This window comes from Lygodium microphyllum, chromosome 23 (assembly GCF_053477565.2).
Source record: "Lygodium microphyllum isolate KBCC chromosome 23, Lygodium_microphyllum_v1.1.10, whole genome shotgun sequence".
NCBI classification, from domain to species: domain Eukaryota; kingdom Viridiplantae; phylum Streptophyta; class Polypodiopsida; order Schizaeales; family Lygodiaceae; genus Lygodium; species Lygodium microphyllum.
In genome coordinates this window covers 109,215,202-109,237,477 of record NC_141157.1, presented here as the reverse complement: position 1 = coordinate 109,237,477, position 22,276 = coordinate 109,215,202, and the positions used below count along the sequence as shown (strand labels likewise).

Here is a 22,276-nt window from a genome sequence, read left to right as displayed (position 1 = left end):
GTATTGACCGAAAGTGGGTGCGCAGGTTATAGATTGCGAATCTGTAATTTTTTAGGTGTTTGCAGGAAGCAAACATAAGGTTTATCTGCAAACAGGTTGCAAATTACATGTACTATTGAGCAATCTGTGAAAAAAGGTTGCTTGGTGTATTGTTGTGCACGTGTTGTGAAAGATTGCAGAAGACTAGCTTGCTGTATTATATCCTTGTTTGTGATAATGACAGAGAACAGTGGAAATCCCATTATTGAGAAGCTCGACAATAACAACTACCCTTCATGGAAGTTCCGTGCGAACTTCCTCATTGGAAAAGGCCTTTATGAGTTTGTCTCAGGTGAAGAAAAGAAGTCAGAGTTGGGTATCCCTCCGACTGCAGATGAGTTAAAAGCATGGAAAGAGTGGAATGCGAAAGACAAAAAGGTGATATACTGGCTATCTGCAGTAATTGATAATACTATGCTGGGACATATCAGGAATGCACAAACTTCACATGCAGCTTGGACAATTTTTGAGAGCATATTTTCAGTAAATACAAACGCACAAAAGATTCAACTCAAGCAAGAGATGAATGCCTTGAAGAAAGGGAAAATGTCTATCAATGAGTATGTGTTGAAGGTGAGGAGCATTGCAAATGCTTTAGCAGTGATTAATGCAATGCCAGATGATGATGATTTGGTTTCATCCACTCTAAGTGACCTTAACAATGAGAAGGTATGGAAATCATTTGTTACTTCAGTATATGTACGAACGCCATTTCCAGATTTTGATGAGCTGATCTCTCTCATGATTACTAAAGAGATCGATATGCAGGGTGATTCGTCTGAAAGAAATGGCGAACAGATCCAAGCATTTTACTCGAGTTCAGGAAGGGGACGTGGTAGATTCTCTTTGAGAGGCCATGATATGGGACATGCTGGCGATAACCAGCAAAACAAGTTCAATCAACAGTTTGGTGAAATGTAGGTTTCTGGAGGCAGAGGAAACTTTAGAGGTAGGGGGAGCTCTAGAGGAAGAGGTGGATGGCAGAATAGAGATTTTGGAAATTCTGCTATTGTTTGTCATTATTGTGGCAAAACACGCCATATTACAGCCCATTGCTATGCAAAGAAGAGTGATATTCGCAGTGGTAAATTGCAACAAGAAAACTATGCATCGTCTTCACAACAAAATGAAGACAAAAATAAGCGTTTGTTTGTTATACAGCATATGATGAATGCAGTTACAGAAAAAATGAGACACATGATGATGTATGGTATGTCGATTCAGGTGTATCTAATCATATGACCAGTCATGTTGAATGGTTTGGAGAGATGCGGGACTTACAAACCCAAGTTATGTGCAGACGGGTGATGATTCATGCCACCCAATTTCACACATTGAAAAGGTTTCCTTGCCCTTGTATGATGGCCAGACAAAGAGTCTGACAGATGTATTACATGTGCCATCAATTACAAAGAATCTAGTATCTATTGGCCAAATGGTAGAGCAGGGGTTGCAGGTCCGATTCAATGCAAAAGATTGTTTTGTAGAAGACTTTAATGATAAATGCAGATTGGTCGCAAAAGGAAGTAGAGTTAGTCGAATATTCACTTTAGATGCTGCAATTCCTGCAATGGATGCTGCTATGTATGCTAAAGAAAAAGAAGTAGTTGTAGATATTGAAATATGACATAAACGTATTGGACATGCAAATGTGCAAAGGCTGAAATTAATGCAATCCAAAGGATTGGTTATAGGGTTGCCTTCTTTTAGAGTTGCAGAATTGCATAAAGTCTGTGAAGCATGCCAGTTTGGTAAGTAGCAAGACAACCCTTCTCACATAATAGAGAAGTGAGCAAAAATATACTTGTAGTACATACAAATGTTTGGGAGCCTACACAGAATATCTCTCTTGGTGGAAGCAAATACTTTGTCACATTTATTGATGACTGTTCAAGAAAGCTATGGGTATACTTCATGAAGGAAAAGAGTGATGTGTTTGAGCACATCAAAACTTTTAAGGCAGCTGTTGAAATAGAAACAGGCTTAAAAGTGAAATACTTGAGATCAGATGGAGGGGGAGAATACCTCTCTAATGAGTTCAGTGGCTTCTTGAGGACTCATAGGATAAAGAGGCAATTTACTTGCATGTATATCCCACAGCAAAATAGTGTTGCAAAAAGAAAAAACAGGCATATTGCAGAAGTTGCACGGGCATTAATGGCTAAAAAGAATATGCCCAAACATTTTTTGTCTGAGGCTATCCATACTATTGTCTACATTATGAACAGAACTCCCACAGCTGCAGTTCATGGGATGACTCCTGAAGAATACTTTACTGGTAAGAAGCCTAATGTATCACACTTGAAGGTATTTGACTGTGTTGCATACGTTCATGTGCCAAATGAGCTACGGAAGAAGCTTGATCCAAAGGCAAAAAAATGTGTTTTTATTGGATACTCTTTAGAGCAGAAAGGGTATCGCTATTATAACCCTGTCACAGGTGAGTTCAAAGAGAGCAGGGATGTTATCTTTGATGAGATGGAAAGTTGGTATACACCTGCTGATGATGTTTTGGATGATAATAATAATCATGACAGCTATGTGCAAAAAGATAAACAAGAAGCACGGAGTCTTAGTGGACCAGAAACATCATTTGGTACTACACCTACATTGAGACCTTGGTCTGGGAGACTAAGGAGTAGCCCCACATCTTCAGGTAGATCTATAAGTGTTGCAGGGAAAAACAAAGGAAAGAAGAAAGTGCTAGATGGTAATGATGCATCTACCAGTCATTTGGGATTTAATGGAGATTCTAGTGATTCGGACAGTTTGGATGATGAGCTTAGCATTCCTTCAGTTAGGACGTCGAATGTACAAAGAGCTCATAGTAATGTAAAGGCTCCATTGAGTGATCCAATGGTACGCAGATCTAGCAGGATCAGATACCCTGTTAAAAGATTTGGTTTTGAAGGTTATGCAGCTCACCATTATGCTTATATGGTGAAACTAGTTGAGGATGTTGAGCCCACTTGTTTTGAGGATGTTGTTGGTCATGCTCATTGGGATGTAGCAATGGATGAGGAGATGGCTGCATTAGAAGCCAATAAGACTTGGGATTTGGTACCCTTACCTAAGAGTAAGAAAGCTATTGGTTGTAAGTGGGTTTACAAAGTCAAGCATAATGTAGATGGCTCAATTAGCAGGTATAAGGCTAGGCTAGTTGCAAAAGGCTATGCTCAAATATATGGCATAGATTATGAAGAGACATTCAGTCCAATTGCTAGGATGGCAACTATTAAGTGTGTGATTGCCTTAGCAGCAGCCAAAGGTTGGAGTTTGCAGCAAATGGGTGTTAAGAATGCATTCTTGCATGGTGAATTGCAAGAAGAAGTGTATATGGAGCAGTCAGCAGGTTATGAGAAGTTAGAGCATCCCACATATGTGTGTAGATTAAAGAAGGCGCTCTATGGGCTAAAGCAAGCACCTAGAGCATGGTCTGACAAGATTGGAGAGTATCTTGTCAATATTGGATTTTGTATTTTTGATAATGATCACTCACTTTATGTGAGAAAGAGAGATGCAGGTTTGGTCATCATAGTCATCTATGTGGATGACTTGATTATTACAGGTAACAGTGACAATGGGATTGCTGAAGTTAAGGACTTCCTAAAAAATAAGTTTGAGATGAAAGATTTGGGTGAGCTGAGATACTTTCTTGGTATTGAGGTGATCAGATGTGATGATGGTATATGGCTGTCCCAAAGGCAGTATGGCTTGGATATGTTATCCAAGTATGGTATGACACCATGTAAACCTCTTTTAGTACCATTGGAGCAAAATGTGAAGCCGAATACTGATGTTGGGGATGAGATAGAAGACCCTACTATGTTCAGGAGGATAGTAGGGAGTTCAATTTACATGACTATCACAAGGTCAGACTTGAGCTATGTTGTTGTCTTGTCAGTCAGTTTATGCAGATGCCTAAAAAGTTTCATTTGGATGCAGTTAGACGTATATTGAGGTATGTGAAGTCCACTTTACATTATGGACTTTTTTATGAGACAGGTAAGGACGTACAGGTCTTTGGATACACAGATGCAGATTGGGCTGATAGCATGTCACACAGAAGATCTACAAGTGGATTCATGTTTTCTCTTGGTAGTGCAACAATTACATGAAGCAGCAAAAAGCAACCTACAGTTGCTTTATCGAGTACAGAGGCTGCGTATAGAGGTGTTGCTATGGCAGCATGTGAGGTGGTATGGCTGCAAAAGTTATTAGGTGATTTGGACGTGCAGAGAGATGGTCCTGTTATCATTCATTGTGACAACATGAACAGCATACAACTAGCTAGGAATCTAGTGTTCCATGCTAGAACAAAACACATTGAGGTGCACTACTACTTTGTGAGAGAGAAGGTACTTAGAGAAGGTACTTGCACGAGAGATTAACTTGGTAAATGTCAGCACACAAGATCAGATAGCTGACATTTTCACAAAGGCATTGGGTGCAGAGAAGCTTCGAAAGTTCCGAAGCTTACTTGGAGTTTCAGAGAAAGAGTTGAGCTTGAGAGGGAGTGTTGAGATAAGCTCAACATGTGTAGACATTGATAATGGACCGCCTGGCTAGATGGGTCCGCACATCTACACTTAGCATGTTGGTAGTCATTATGATACTCACATGGCCACTGACTTATCACTTATTATATTTAGTTTGCTACACCTACCTACACCTAGCAAAGACATAGCGCCAGTCGATTAGTGTAGTCGGTTATGATGCACTGTTTGACTTAGTAGGCCACTTTCCTTTTATATTGTATCCTATCTATACTTTGTGTACATTATATAGTGTGTGGAAGAAGAAGAAAAAATCAGTAAGAAAACGTTTTAGCCTCCATCTCTCTTCTTGAGTTCTTGAGTGAGCTTCCTCTTGTGTATACAGTGTGTGTTTGGCGCAGCAGCTCAAGCAAATCCCCCGTCACGCGATTCTTGACACCATGAACTACACCTATGGGAGTTATGTTTATAATATAGACAGCAATATGAACAACTTCAAACCAAAAATGTTTTGGCAATTTTTTTAAAGACATTAATGCATATGCAACTTCTATAATATGTCTATTTTTACTTTCTACAACCCCCTTTTGCCGTGGAGTATACCTATAATCAAACTCTCTCTTTATTCCATGAGACCTCAAAAAGTTAGTGAACTCATTAGAGAGATACTCTCCCCCTCTATCTAACCTTAAGCAATTAACTTTCAAACCTGTTTCCATTTCAACAGCAACCTTGAAAGTTTTGGAGTTCTCAAACACATCATCTTTTCCTTCATAAAATCATCAATAAACATCATAAAAAAATTTGTTGCCACCAAGAGATATGTTTTATACACAACATCAAGTATATCCTTGCTCAAAGGTTGTCTTGCCTACCTACCAAACTAGCATGCTTTGTTAGGAATAAAGGCCCTCGTGCCTTTAAATGTGCTCAGGTGTAAATACACCCTTAGCACTTGTACTTACACATATATCTATCTAAAAACCTAAAGTGGTACACTCGTCATTGTACCAAAAATCGTACACACTCTTTACTCTACTCTCTCTCACTCTCTTTGTCTCTCCGCGCATAATGAACTCCTACTGTCTTAATCTTCGTACCTAACCCGTCACTACAAACTGCTATTAGAGCTGCGGTTGAGGCACTTGTACCTCTCGAAGTCCGAGCAGCACATGCGAGCAGGTCATGAGCTGCACAAGGCTCCAGCGTGGAGAGTGTGCACATGGCCCCAACATGGAGAGTCGAGAGCTGTAGCGTGGCAGTGTAGCAGCGCTGACGTCAGACATTGCACGGCTCAGAGACGAGACTGGAGGGAGTTGCACGTGACGATTGTTGGACTGGCGAGTGGGGCGACGGCTGGCAATGGAGTGACGACTGTTAGACTGGCAACGACCAATAATCGCAACCAGGCCAGTGCAGCCATCTCTCAAAGAGGGGTAACATGAAAGGAAGCACCTAAATCGAGAATCCAGGTATGCATATCCTCGTCTATATCTACAAGTAAAGCATGTGCACCCTTCTCCTATATCATATAGTTACCTAATCAAAAACTAACCATCTCTCCAAACACCTTTATATTCATTTTTACTTTTATTATTTTATAAAAACCACGCAGTTCATTGTGGTTACATCCGCCTTTGCAAAACTTGGTAGGCCATTGAGCAACCAACGATTACCCTTTGTCCGATGCCTTATCCTCTCTAGGGTGACTACTTGAACTCCCTTGGTAAGATATCCATCACCCCAGTAGCCTTGGTAAACCGGTAGTCTTGGTAGACCACTAGTGGGCCACCTGCGCCCTTTGTCCTATGCCCTGGCTATTTTGGAATGGGACACCTTGGGTAAACCTAGGTTGGCCTTCCTTTCTCACCCTATTTTGAGCCGGAAAGGGAGTGTTGAGCTAAAAAATGCATTCCATGCTAATTAACTCTTAAACAGCCCCAAAATGTGCTTATTTAATGAAAAACGCAAAATCCATGCGTGGTTAAAGAGAGTTTCTATGAAATCCTAATTTGGGAGAGTCCATCCACATCTATTAAAAGATATACTGCCCCCATTCAATCTTCATCCCTTCCATGCAATTTTTTCACGTTCATGTGAAGATCTTTGTCATCAACCTTCGTCCCACGTGGCTATCCAGCCTTTGTGATTGCTCCCACCACTCTCTCTACTGCTCCAACCCCTAGCAACTGCCCTTCCAACTGCCGCCTACTGCCTCGTGCTTCTTCCACTACTGCATTTGGCCCCAAACAGCCATCACCAACCCCAATCGACATCTCTTTTGCTGCATTTGGCAACTTCAGCCATCGTAGACATCCTCATGCATCTCCAGTGAAACTACTTTTGGCCAACACCTAACCAATTTGAAAACAAGAAGGCAAGCTGAGATGAGAGTGTTACAGCTGAAGCAACCCCAAAGGGAGCCATTTCCCCTACTAGTTTCTTCATTTACAACCCTTCTAAAGGTCATTTCTCTTAGCAAAGCTTTCCTTCTCTTAATCATGAATCCAAGCCCAAAGAGGAGCAATGTACATAAGGCAAGCAATCAGAAGTTGCAGCTATGATCTCCTCTTGTTTGTGTTGTGAAGCTCATCCAGTTCTACTCCTCACAGCTAGCCCTAATTTCCTGCTCTGATTTTTCTGCCATTTAACAATTGATTTTTGTCCCAAAAATCATTCAGCAGGATCAACAAACAAAGAAGCATCTAAGGAAGGTAGCATATTATGCATTTTATGATGTTTTTATTTCCTAAACTCTAGGAGATCCTGTCTGTTTGAAATCAGCATGTTTTGGACAGTCACACCCCAGTTGAACATGGTTCTATCAGTGGTGGTTGTGACCATTTATTCAAACATCCATTGGTCATTAGATAATTTGATCCTTGGAGGAAAGAAGGCCGACCAAAGCATATCAATACTGCTTTCCCATTAAGAAATACCCAATTCTACCATGGCCGAATGCTTGCATTTTCTCAATATGTAAGTGGGGACATTCTAAATCTTTTTGTGTCTCTTTGAATTTTCTACTTTCCCACTTTCATGTAAGCCTTGGTCTCTAAAGTAACCGACATATGCAAGGACTTCTGTTGCCTAAAGCTTCACATGTGTTGGCTCAAACATAGGCTGATGATTCCGTATTTATGCCTTGTAATTGAAAACAAAATGTGTGAACTAATACATCACTCCATTAATATGGCCCTAGGCTGACAAATAGTGTGTGAACTATTGCATCCCTCAATTAATTTGACATGGCACCAGAATGACAATTAGTTTGCCCAAATCTAACTTGCTTCCCCTCAAAAAAGAACATAATGGAAGGATTTGTTATGGCCAGATCAGATTACATTGCATAGGATCACACAAGCTTGTTAGACATTTTGGACACCCACGATCTTGTGAGCTGCAAATGCATTGGGTCATACAAAAAGTTCAAGTAACGTCAAATTTTGAAGACGGCATGAATAAATAGATTGGATCATACAAAAACTGCATGTGTCATGTACATTTTGACTTTTGAAGACAACCAACATGGCCTCTTCACATCAAACTTGGGGATTGTGCAGTCTATACTGATGGCTTATGTGCAATTCTACTTACCCTTTCTTGATGCCGTCACAAACTGATTGTTTTCTGTATCCCAACCACCTTGAACTTCTTCCATCTGACCATAAGCGTAGGAAGGCATTGAAATTTTGGCCTCCGACAAATCATGCACTCCAAAGATACATGGATGACTTAACATACTCGACATGCACTGGCTTGGAACTCTACTCTTCAGATAGGAGACTTTGATCAAAAACAACCTTAATCTAGCATGCTAGCAACACTACATACACCCACCACAATCCACATAGAGTCTTGTGGTAAGTGGTCTGTGAATTATTCAGAACTGGTGCTTGGTAACTGATGGCCAAACATTGTGATCAAATTGCAGATAAGCAGGTCCCAAGTAGTTAGGCATGAAACTTAAAGGATCCATATAACAAATGTTTTTCGTTGGAACGCTCAAATAGCACAAATAAGCCAAGAATAAGTGAATGATTGAATACTAATCCCAACATTTGACAACATACCTCAACCTGCCGAGAACTCCCAGTGCTTTGAGCAATATCCCTTGCATTAGCCAGAGAGACAGCATCACCTCCACTAGAGCCTCCTTGAATTCGCCTTATTAACTCCTCACTAGCTTTTCGTGCATCTGCAGCAGCATTCAAGGCCTCCTCAGTTGCCATAAACTGTTGAACATGTGCTCTCTGCAAATACCAAAGCAGCAAAAGCTTTCCAAATTTATCATACTACAATGCAATTATCACCCATCATTATGATATTTTGAGACATTATTTAATCTGAGTGCAAAATTACAGACTTTCTGACAATATAGCAGTGCAGTGCAAATTCAAATGGAACTCGTGAAGAAGACAAGAAAGGGCAACCGTACGCATCAAGGCATAGTCTACACATGTAGGTACCAAAATAAAGAAGAAAGAGATGACAATATCAACTCTCCATGCTGTGATCAGAAGTTAGAACAAGCCATCAACGAATGCTGCATTAAAAAAATCTCACACCACTCAATCAGAGTATTGCTTTCACGTCTCTCAAACTTCAACCAGAAAAAAAATTGTGAAGCAGCAAAAACCTCCAAGTAAGATCCCTTTTGGCTTAACCACCGCAAGTGTCTTGTAGCATTCTAGCTAGTTTCTTCTCCACCTGGTGACTGTTGAATGCATGAACATCTACGGACACACACAGGTATAACCATAGTACAAACACAGTGGGTAAAATTTGTAGACGCACACCAGTATGGCATAAGTCTCAAAAACATACACAACAGAAAAGAGAGGAGAGAATCCAAAGGTGGGATTGATCATCCTCCAATTAGTCATATAATACGGCTGCAGCATGCTGCATGCAAGGGGGCTGCCAACCAGCATTGTAGTTGTTACTGCCCTAAGCAATTTTGGCAACACAATTGAGGTTAAAATGTATCTCTGACTCTGTGTAAACTCTAACCCTAATAGATCCAGATGGTAGAGTGAAAGAGAGAATAGATCTGAATGGTAGAGTGAAAGCAACAGTGTATCTTGAAAGTTTTTAAAACAAACTCCCTTGTTTTCCACATGGCTGCCCCAAAGAATTTAACACATGCAAGATGAGCATCAGACCCAGAAACACATGCACCAACCCACAAACCTGTTCACACATGCTCCCCAGTTCTTTCAGCACGCACGTCCAGTCCTACTGATGTCTACCACACTATGCATCATGCCCAATTAACACCAACTCTTTCACTTTGAATTTTTTGGGTTAAGGTCTACTAAAACTTAAAAGTCAGAGACGTTTTGAACTGAGCCTTTCAAAAATTACTCATGGCCGTATCAGTAGCAGCCCCAAGTAGACTAGCGTACCCTGGAATGCACTCGCTATCTTGTCACAGCAAATGTCTGCTCAGCCTCTGGCAGTCCTGAACCACAACCTCCAAAGCCACAAGTCACGAACAACCATCTCAGCATCACCCAACACTAGTTGTGTGAGTGCCTACCAAGTAAGATGAGGAGAGGACGAGGAAGATTGATGATGCTGAAGAAGATAAGAAGTTACTCGAGTAGGGCGTAAGACTAATCCAACCTAACCAATTTCAGCAATCCACGGCAGATTTTGAGTTTTCATCACCTCTAATTGTGAAGAAGACCCACTAATTGAGTAAAGGAAGTCCTAGCCGTCTGTGTTTTTGGAATTAGAAGGGAGCTACGTATGAAGAGTGGCATCCTAAAGGGGAGAAGGATGTCTAATGATTCGGGCATAGATTTCTAGGCCTTGATGGTCAGTAAGGTCCCCGTTCTACCAGCGCTTCCTCAAGATTAAAAGCTAGATGGAGACAACTTCAGAAATTAGCATATAGAAGGTAATGATGGATGTCAAAATAACAAGTATGCTCTGGTACCATGTCAAAATATGACTGTTGTGAAAGCAAACCACAAAGACATTAGGGTTTGTCGGGAGAAACACAGTGTGTATATGGCAAACACTAAGAGAGAAGAGAAACTCAAAAAACACAAAAAAAGATGATGACGAATGATGAAATCATGAATCATCAAATCATGCTAAGTGAATCAAGCCAATACAATAGACCCGAAGCTCTGCATTGTCCTCTATGAATCAGGCAACAGAACTTGTAGGGAATCTACACAGTGAAGGGAGCGAAATGCAGTCCTCCAACAGTAGGACATAGAAGGTAAATGCTAAAGGGTGAAGGAAAGGACAGCCAGCTGTAGAGGGAGCGAAACGCAGTCCTCGGGAGTTGTCAAAGATGAAGGATATGCCGTTGAATCTCTCCAAGATGATGGCTGCTATCAAGGCGACTGCTAAGCAGCCAATTAGAGAAGAAAACACAAGAATATCTAATGAAGATCCATCCATGTAAGTGGCTGCAGACAAGCATCGTTGGGCAGCCCTTCACGAGTGAAGATAACACAAAAACGCAAGTATCTGATGTAGGGCTGATAAAGAGGGTGTAACCAGCTGTAGATGGCCTGAAATTGGAGCAAACACAAGCCTAATGATGATGCTAGGTGGAGATGGATGCAAAAGCCATGAACCATAATGTCCTACTTGCTGGGTATGAACGGCAATGGAGAGGATGGAGAAAGGAGAAAAGAATATGGAAGAGAGTGAGAGAGTGTTTGAAGGAATGAATGTGTGGGATGGAATGAGGGAAGTCAATGCCATATTTATAGGCACAGACTGTCTCCAGTGGCACCCACTGAAGTCTCTCGAGTGGTGCCCCAACTATCTCAGGTGGCCCCACAACACTAATAATGATCCAAATAAAGCCTTTTTGGGGATGTAAATGGAAACCAAAATAGGAATGAAGTAGGGGAAATGTATTGAATGACTTGGTTTCTCAACAATGGGGGCCATTCGGAGTCGTTATGATCTTGTAGAGATGGTGACCATGAAGATCCATCAAGGATTGGAACTCTCTTTCTACATTTGAGAAAGCTGATTTCGAGAAGGCCCAAGTGCATTGGGACAAACCGAATGCTCCGTCCATTCCTTCATATTTCTCTTGTGCACACAAGCGGTCATTGCCCATATCAAGCATATGACAAGTGCATTATAGATATGGCTACACTTGGAGCAGCTATAAAACCAGATGATGCCCATGAAGTGGATGTCTTTGAAGGTGCAAATGCTGACTTTAGACGTGAACAAGTCTACATCAATGAAAGGTTGCATCAACAACCTGCAACAGCTCTCATATGAGATTCTCCCAAAAGAGCAAGTGATCTCCTTCAAAGATTGGCTATCAACATACTTGCATAGCTAGCCCCTCAATATGGTCAATTTTACCCTTCTTTAATCACCTCCTCCGAAAGGGCTGATACCATACATGGGAAGAGTTCGTTGCCATGGTGGTGGATCAAGAGGACTGTTTCAAGCTACATTTTCCATCTAAGAAGAATTCGGAGGCTTCGATAGGCCAAAATGCAAACACAAAGAAGAAGAGCAAGGACAAGAAGAACAACAACAAATCCAAGGAGGAGGACTCCATCTACCACAATATAACAAGACAAGTCACTTCAAGAAGAATCAACCAAATAAGGACAAGGAGGACAACAAGAATGATTCCCAAGTCGTCAGGAGTAGCAACTGCTCCATCTTCATCAATATTTCTACATTTGAATTTTGGAGACGTTGGAGCCATCACCCTCCTAAGATGCATTGTTGATGGTCTCCTTGGCTCGGGAATGGATCATGGGTAGTAGCACTTTCCTACACGACTCCATCAAAGGTATTGAACACTTATGTTCGATGCAAGGCAATGTCTTCATTGGTGATAATTCTTCAGTTCATGTTTGTGGCATTGGAGATATTCAAATCATTTCAAAGCAACATGGAGGTGCTTTCACATCAGAAGAGCTCTATGTGCCCAATCTTGGCTTTCACCTCTTGTTGGTAAGCAAAATCTGCAGCCTAGGGCTACTAGTAGAGTTTAATGCTAACTCTTTCAAGATCCAAGATGGCCAAATGAAAGACACGTGTAGTGGTCTGCCAAGGCTATGAGAAGCATGGCATCTACAAGTTGAAGAATTTAGTAGCCCTCTCTCATTATCTCCTTCTTCTTAGTCCCAAACCAAGTTATGACATGCTCAATTCAATCACCTCAACCACAAGAACCTTCAAAAGGTGGCTTGTGACAGGATGGTTTGTGGCTTACCAAAGGTTGGGGCCAAACACCCTACATATCCTCCATCAAAGGGAAGTTGCAACGAAATTCCATCCCCAACAAGGTGTCTCAGAGGACCAAGTGTCCATTGGAGTTGGTACATACGGATTTGTGTGGGCCTATGCCACAAGAGTCCTTGAAAGGGAACATCTACTTTCTGCTCATTGTTAATTATTTTGTAGGATGACATGAGCTTTCCTTTTGCCATTTGAGTCACATGCGTTCTCCCTATTTTGAGACTAGCTAATCTTTGAAGAAATGCAATCTACACGGAAAGTTGAAGGCCATTCAAGTTGACAAAGACAACCAATTTATCTCCAACAAGATGGCTTGATTCTATGGGGATTGAGGAATACATCAAGAGTTTGCCAACATCAATACTCCCTCAAAGACGCTCTCCAAGGATTTGGACAAAGATTTTGCACACTCTCGATGGGAGATCGGAGCGCATACATAACAGTTCCAAGACTATGAGGAAGAGGAGAGATCGCTTTTCTTAGGATTTGGGATTTTGGAACTTTCTTTCTTTTCAAAGATAGAGAGAGAGAGAGAGAGAGGAAGAAGAAAATAAAGGAAGAAATACTGCACTGACTGAAATGAATGCTGGATACAAAGCTGTGGACTGATCAGTCCCTGCATGCAGCCCGGAGCGTCAATGAGGGCACCAGATCAGGCTAGAAAAGATGGCAGCACCAATGTCGGAGAGGAGAGGGAGCAGTGTGTGCTGGATCTGCAGGAAGAAGTGAAAGAGAATGAATAGGGAGGAACTGCTATATATAGCCCCCAACCTCCAGATCTGGCTGACCTACTGGTGGCAGCCCTAAACTGGCCGACTGCCCAAGAAATGGGCCGACTGCATAGGAAATGCCCTGATTGGGCAGACAGCCACCCAAAAAGAAATGCACACTAAAATAGCAATACCCTAGACTGATAGAGCTCCTCTGCCTCCTGCCACACTCTGACAGGAGATCACAACCAGGAGACGACAGACTGACATACAAAATAGGCAAGCTAACACCCCCTCTAAGATTCTAGGAGGGTCTAAAGACCTAACAAGCACATGCAATAAAGCAAAGAAGCCCGAGACAAAGGCTTCGTGACGCGAACAACCGCATTGTCCGCCGTAGGACAATAGGCCATTGCTAGCTCTGAATCCACAATCCCCTCTCAAACATAGTGGTATTGAACCTCAATGTGCTTCATGCGAGCATGAAACACCGGGTTCTTAGCCAGAGCAAGGGTACTCTGGTTGTCCACGCGTAGCTCCATAGGTCCTGTTTGTGGAAGGCCTATCTCTGTCAACATACGACGGAGCCAAACTGTCTCCATAGTGGTCAAACGTAAGGCCCGATACTCAGACTCCGTAGAAGAAAGAGCCACACTAGGCTACTTCTTGCTACTCCAAGAGACAGCTCTTGATCCAAGGGAAAATGCATTCCTGTAGAGGATCATCTGGAAGCCACATCACCTGCCCAATCAGAATCACTCCATCTAGAAAGAGTGACCCCCTCTCCATACATAGTCCCGTAGGATTGAGTCCCCTGCAAATTCCGAAGGACACACAAGACAACCCTCCAGTGATCTTGTGTGGGAGTCTACATAAAAGAAGACAACAAAGCCACCACAAAAGAGATATCCAGCCGAGTGTGGATAAGCCAGATAAAAGAGCCAACAAGGTACCTGTAACGGGTGGGATCAGTAAGGGGAACTCCATCTGCCACAAACTTGGTCTCAGGCTCCATGGGGCAAGAAATAGGCCTACAATCGGCCATACGAAACTTCGAAAGAAGTTCGGAGATGTACCTGTGCTACGATATAAGAATGCCATGTGCCATCTAATACGTCTCTAATCCAAGGAAGAAATGGAGGATCCCAAGATCCGTCATGTCAAACTCTTGCCAAAGAATAGTCCGAGTGTGATCCACCTCCTGAGTGTCACTCCCTGTAATGATAAGATCATCAACATACAAAATCAGCAAAACACAACGGCCACCTACAACCTAGAAATATAGTTTGGGGTCATGATCGAAGCGATGGAAACCACTCTACACAAAGAAGCAGTCAATCCGTTGGTACCAAGCACGAGGAGCCTGCTTCAATCCGTAAAGGGCCTTTCGCAACCTGTAGACATGATCCTTCTTCTCTTGAACAAGAAAACCAAGAGGCTGTGAAACATAAATCTCCTCCTGAAGGACGCCATTCAAGAAGGCAGACTTGGTGTCCATCTGATAGACAGGCCAACGGTGGTGGGCTACAAGAGCCAAAATAACTCGAATAATACACATCTGAGCCGTATGAGCAAAGGTCTCAAAATAATCCAATCCTACTCGCTATACAAAACCCTTGGCAACAAGCCTAGCTTTATGCTTGTCCAAGGAACCATCAGCACGATACTTGGTCTTAAAGACCCACTTTACACCTACCACCTTCCCCTTCTTGGGACATGGTACAAACTCCCACGTCTTATCTCGCTCGATGGAATCAAGTTCATCCTGCATAGCCTGTCTCCAAACATCCTGTGCAAAAGCCTCCTCAAGAATAGAAGGCTCGAAATCTTGAAGAATCTAAGACATAAGAGCATAGTTCACACAAGGTGAACTATCCCGCTAGGCCTGTAATTGAACTAATTGGTGTGGACCTGCAGGAGTAGCTGGAAAGTGAGAAACACCGAAATCCTACATAAGCTGCCTGTACCACCGAGGAATCCTAAGAGACTCCACTTGTTGCGAAGGAGACCATGTAGCCTCCAGAACCTGCAAAGCACCTGTCTATGAAAGGAACTCCCCCGCACTAGGGGAAGATAGATCCTCCTCATCGGAAGAAGGCTCCCCCTTTGACGGCTAAGCATCCCTAGAAGACTCCAGAAGCAAGCCTAAAGGGGTAGTAGAACTCGACGAAGAAGAAGTCGCGTCCGTCAAAGGCAGAAGGGAAGCCGGAGTAGTGGGTAAAGGAGGAGGAGGAGGGTGAGAAGGGGAGGAGAAGAGGACGAAGAAGAAGTGCTAAGAGGGAACCTGGAAGGAAGAAGAGGGATAGAGGGTGGGAGAGGGTCAATCAATGACGAGGTATCATTTGTAAGAGAACCATCAATAGGATCCTCGGAAGATGCAGCCTCATCGAAAATCACATCCCTGCTCACCTCAATCTTCTGTGCCGTTGGGTCGTAGAGCCAATAGCCCTTTGTGATCGTGCTATAGCCCACGACAATAATCCTCCGCAACTTCGAGTCAAGTTTCGTCTGCCTCTTCTTCTTGTCCACATGGACACATAGGCATCACATCCGAAGATGCAAAAATGAGGCACGGAAGGCTTCCTCTCAAAGAAAGCCTCAAGGGGAGTCATGTCCTGTAAGGCCGAAGTCAGAGAACGCTTGCAAATATGAAAAGCAGTAGCCACCGCCTCACCCCAAAGGAAATGAGGAAGACTCCTATGCTCCAACATTGAGCCCCAACATCGAGCGGGCCATCTCCACCATGGTCCGATTCGCGCGCTCCACCACACTATTCTCTGATGGTGTGTTCGGATGGGAATACTCCACCCAAATACTGTGATCCCTGCAAAACTGAGAGAAGAGGTGAGAAGTAAACTCGCCGCCGTGATCATTCTCTGATGGTGTGTTCGGATGGGAATACTCCACCCAAATACCGTGATCCCTGCAAAATTGAGAGAAGAGGTGAGAAGTAACCTCGCCGCCATGATCAGTTCGTACACCACGAACTTAGGAAGTAGGTTGTCTCGGCAAACACCTTCCGCTCACAGAATGGAGAGTACACATTGCTCTTGTACTCCAAAAAATATGGCCACACATAACGACTGAAGTCGTCCCTAGGGAGGCCGTGCCAATAGGGCCACAAAGATCAGTATGAGCCAACTCCAGTGGAGAAGAAGCCCTCCTGAAAGCAACCTATGGGTAAGGCTACCTATGTTGCTTGGCCCTCAAGCAATTGGGGCATAAAGTGTGAAGAGGAGGGAAATCAAAAAGTCCCTCCACCATCTTCCGCTAAGAAGCCCGCCGAATCGCATCAAGGTTAAGATGCCCAGAACGAGCACACCAAAGCAGCCAAGCTCATGGGAAGCCCTCGCGGCTAAGGCTATGAGCTTGTAGAGCCCACCCTCCCGTGTACCTATCCAAAGAGTTGCACTTATAGAAGCATCCTCCACAGTGACCACATCCTAGGTGAATATGACTCGGGTACCTAGCTATGTAAGACCATGGACAGACAAAAAGTCAAAACCCAAATCAAGTACATCCTCCGTGAAAATGACTGGAGTACCTAGCTATGTAAGACCATGGACATACAAAAAGTTAAAACCCAAATAAGTACATAAAGGACTTTGGCGGAAGAATACCGCTTGTCTAAGAACAAAGGTAAAGTCCCAATGCCTCGAATAGGGATAATAGAATTGTCACCAATGGTGACAGTGCCCCTCTAGAACCTACATCCTGAAGCCAATCCTTCCTGAAGGTCATGTGAGAAGATGCTCTGCTGTCCAAGAGCCAAGGCTTCTCCTGAGTGGTAGAAGCTAGGGTTGTATCCTCCACCTCAAACAAATGTACAAAGGCAGACTCTGTGGTAGTGGGGCTAGCCTTCAAATCCTTCTCCTTTGGCTTCAAATGAGGGTACTTCTGCCAACACTTCTCTTCGGAGTGAGCGCCCTTCCCACAATGTGGGCACGGGCTTCTTCTCCTTCGAATCCTTTTGGTCCTCTTCCTTCTTGTCCTTGGCGTACTCCTTCTGCTTCTTCGTCTTCCCACCACTTGTACCTGCACTAAAAGCCTTGGTGGAGTCAAAACCACTAGCCCCCACCTCTTTGAGTCACTCGTCATGCTCCAAGACAAGCGGTGAAAGCTCCTCCCATAAGAGCTTCTCGCATGTCCTCAAGGTAATAAGGCTGGTGTAGAAGACATCGAATCGAGGAGATGGCAGCTAAGTCAAAAGAATCATAGCTATGTCTTCAAAGGAGATCTTGCATCCAAGAGAGGCAAGCTCACCCCTCATATCCTCCATCTTCGTGATGTGCTCCTTCATAGAAGGAGAAGCATCAAGACTGAGCAACCGCAACTTCTTCTCAAGTAAGATCTTGTGGGCAAACGTCTTGTGCTAATACAAAGACGCAAGCTTCACTCACACTTCCGTCGCAGTCAGCAACCTGCGAACATGTACAAGGACAAAATCCTAGAGACTCATAAAGAGAAAGGAACGGGCTCAAGAGTTGAGCCGATCCCATAAGGTGGCACGATCCATGGAGACCCCATTATCAAGGTCCTCCTCGGAACGAGAAATAGTGACGAAACAAGCACCCATAAATCTAAAGTGTCGAGGATGTACTCCACCTTGCACAACCATAGGGAATAGTTGGAACCACCATCCAACTTGTCTTCCTTGGGAAAGGAAGGGAGTATGGGTACCTGTGTAAAGAGAATCAAGGAAGGCATGTGAACATCCAATGGATGCTTCTCCAACGGTGCCTTCCTAGTAGATGGAATCCTCTAAGATACATGGACAGAAGAAGGACGGGTTCAAGGAGACTCATCCTGTCTGCGATCACGAGACTCCCGATAGTGACGTCTCCATTCACAGGAGTGGCGAGAAAGAAGCTCCTCCTCCGAGTTATCAAAGCCTGAAAACTCGTAACACATCCTTCAAATCTATAATCACCAAGCAATCTGCAACAAAAGACAAGCAGAATGGGCCACCTGCTCAAAGGAACCAACCTCTAGATCTCGCCAACTTGCTGGCGTCAGTCCTAAACTGGCCCACTGCCCAAGAAATGGACTGACTGTATAGGAAATGCCCTAAATGGACAGACTACCACCCAAAAAAGAAATGCACACTAAATAGCAATACCCTAGACTGACAGAGCTCCTCTGTTTCCTACCAGACTCTAACAGGAGCTCACAACCAAAAATGACAGATGAACATACAAAATAGGACACGCTAACAGGTTATTCATTCAAGCCTTGTAACAGACTTTCCCTTGTTACATATCTTTTGATATCTAAGTCCCTTATGATGCTGTTTTATACTTTGCATACTGCCTTGCGATATTTTGTTCCAAGAAGTCCTATTTATAGATTTATTTTTCTTCTTTGGAAAAAAAAAACTAGGAAAGATTTATCTAAAGGCTTCAGCCTTCACAACATTTATTCGTGGGCTATACCTCCCACTCAATTTGATACACATTGTATAATCCAGAAACTCAAGGCATCAACACTAGCAGGGATGTGCACTTTGTGGAGTTTCTAGCTTTAGATGGGGATGAGGAGCACCCTAATCTTAGAGATTCATGCAATAGGTGATCGCAATCACTGATGTAGCATAAGCCATCACATGACGAGGCTCCAATGGGGAGGACAACCAACCACTACTAGATTCCTTGTTCCAAATTCAGATTCTAAGAGTCCCTATTGTACTGCCCCTTTGCATTGCATGAGCATATCATCTTTGTAAAAGGACATTTGGATGTAAACAATTTCCCCACAAGGGACACTATCCAAGTAGCATCTTCTTGCATGTGCATTCTCATCATGCAGCGTTTATTCTTTGCATCTCCTTGTGCAAAGCACCCCTGAGTGAATCTTGAGTTGTCTCCACCTGTTGCTCTTGCACCATCTTACCACCACACCTATATACTACTAGAGGACACAATATACATCATCTAGCATAGTGAGATCTAAGCCCTGGTCAATAGCAAAACTAACACAACTATGAGCCTGAATCTGTGAGAGTGTGCAACGGAAAGAGGAAAGTTAACATAGAGAGGAGACAAAGAGAGAATGCATGAGAGAGAAGGAACAATGTGACTGCAATGGATGAAGGTACAAGACTGCAACAATCAGCTCCAACGTGCAACTCTACGCATCAATGTGGGCACTAGACGGTAGTAGGGGGATGAGAGAATGAGAAGGGTTGGCTGATCATGAAGGATCAATGATGGATAATACATAATGAAAGTGGAAGGGCAAGCTGTCAATATATAGGCCAAAAAGAGGGAAAACCCAAAATGTGATCAAACCCCTTAAAAATAGCCAAAAGTGCACAAAAAGAAATACACTAATGTGCCCTCCATCTGAAGTGTCTAAAACACATAAAATGACAAACAAATACAATGTTAGAGCTCCTAATGTCCTCATCTGACTCAGACTGAGGCTCACGTGCAGGAGATGACCACACAAGGTGTACATGACTGCTAACATCTCCTCTTAGATCTTGGATGTGGTGGAAGGCCAAAAGAGATGCGGATCCAAGGGTGGCAAGAAGAGTGCCAGTGCCGATGTAGTCCATCGATGAAGAAACCTAGCCAAGGAGCAAGACCCTCTCTCCATAGAAAAATCCAATCAAACTGAAGCCCACCAAAGGGCAAAGGAAACGGACAAGCCTTGAACAAATCACTCCAAAAAACTCAAGTCGAGAATAGGTGAGCCGAGCTTCTAATCCAACTATGAGATGATAGCAAGGAACTATCAAAGGTGCCATGAGCTGCATAAAAACACCAAGGACCAAGGGCCAAGCGACAAGGAATGGTGGCTTGATAACGAAGAAAAGGGATAGCCACATAAAAGAAAGGCCCAAAGTAGACTAAAAACCCTGAAGCAACTCTGCACGATCCTAGAAAGTCCCCCTCTAGAACACAAAGGGCTAGGAAATCCACTGTCGCATCACCAACATTGTCCCCCTTTAAAAAGAATGGAAGATGTGAGGAAACTGTAAAGAAATACTATAACACAGAAGCACAAATAGCAATCGTACGACAAAGCACAGACTGATAAAAGAACACAGTTAGGGTTAGGGTAACTCAGAGACAATGAACATAAAAAATAAATGAAGTGATATAACTGCTGAATATACAATGCTCATGCAGCAAACACACTATGTAGTGAATGAATATTGAACCTCGAACTCCTGTATCTCAAGGATCAAGGCAGGGGTAATGAGCTGGAGAGTATGTCGTACTCCGAACGGATCCCTAATCACAGCAAGGCAGCCTCCGAATGCCGACAACACCGGCAAGCGTAGCAATGAGAAGCTGGATCTGATGCAAACGACAGTGAGGAGAGAGAATATACAGTAAACGCAGGCTGATGAGAAAGAAAACAGCCAAACGCAAGTAGCAAATGGTGGGCGAGAGCAAAGGGGAGAGAAAATCTGTCAAACGCAGGGCAAGACAACTTGGCGATAGCCTACAAGAGATGGCGGCAGCTGGAGGAGAGAGAAAACTGTCAGTATGACAGCTGCAGCAGCAAACACAAGGGCTGTGATGACGTGGCAAGCTGTAGGACAGCGAGTTGGTGCAGAAACAACACTCGCATGGCTAGGATCAGCTCCAAACTGCGTGAAGAAGGCTGGAAAACAAGTGCCAACTGATGTAGACAGCAATGGACAGCTTCACCTGAGATATCCTCCGCGAACGGGGTGTGGGCAGCAGCTGAAACACCTGAAATTTGCAAAAATGAGATTCAAGGCTGAATGGAGGGCAGCATACTTATTTATAGAAAGTTTGAGCCCTCCCAAGTGGGTTTATGCTTATGGGACACAAAAACTGTCTACGATCGCGTTTCTTTTAAATAAACAAGCTTTCTTCATTAATTAAGCAAGTTTTGGGGCTATTTAAGTAAAGCTAATGCATTTTTAGCTCAACAGGAACCACTAGAGGAGATGGTGGGGGATGGGATGGAACCTATGGGATAAATGGTACACAGTCAGAAACTGGTGCGGCAATATAAAACTGCCTGAAGGGCCCTGCACAATGGAAGGGGAATGGAGCATAGATAGTCCCCCTCTCCTACCAACCTATCACAAAAGTGGCTCCCATAGAAGAATCCTCAACAAAGATGGTCGATTCAATGAAGACAACACGGGTCCCGAGTTTATGAATTCCGTGAACTAAGAGGAGAGAGAAGCCCAAGTTTGGAATCGGTAGCACCTTAGAAATGAAGCTCAATGGACGGTCAAACAATAGAGGTAAGGTGCCAACACCACTAATAGGTGCCAAAGAAATGTCACTGATAATGACGCTACCCTCTAACAGACGGAGAACCTATAACAAATCACCTCAAGGAGTCATAGGACTCGATGCACCACCAAGGCTGCTCAAAAGACAAGACAAGCAAGGCTCCTCCACCTTATAAATGTGTAGAAACACTAACTTGGTGGAAACAACAAGTGCTGAAGTGGAAGAAGATGAAGGCTCTCATGTATATCTACCCTTCGCTCCCGATCGAAAGTGAGGGTATATCCTCCAATACTTCTCCTCGGGGTGCAAGGTCTTCCCACAATGAGAACACGTGGGATACCCTCTACGCTTGCCCATAAAAGTTGTATCAAAGTCAAACGATAACTCCAACTTCTTCATCTTCCCTTTCTTCTGCATGGCTTGTTCTATGCCTGTAGATAAAGTCACATAAGCAAGGCCATGTGCGTGGACTCCGTAGAAATTTAGCTCACTATGATGCACATCTTGCTCAAGAACCAAAGAAACTAGCTTCTCCCAAGTGAGTCTCTCACGGCTACGA

At 43.4% G+C, this 22,276-nt stretch overlaps 1 protein-coding gene across 1 annotated transcript in view; it reads right to left on the bottom strand.

Annotated features, from left to right (window-relative positions):
* Nucleotides 1-22,276, bottom strand: part of AUG5 (HAUS augmin-like complex subunit) — an 84,922-nt gene that overhangs the window by 36,973 nt on the left and 25,673 nt on the right. Inside the window, exon 4 of the mRNA XM_087664690.1 lies at nucleotides 8,609-8,788. Within this exon, the coding sequence (XP_087520816.1) occupies nucleotides 8,609-8,788 (180 nt within the window). The remainder of the gene's footprint in view (nucleotides 1-8,608; nucleotides 8,789-22,276) is intronic.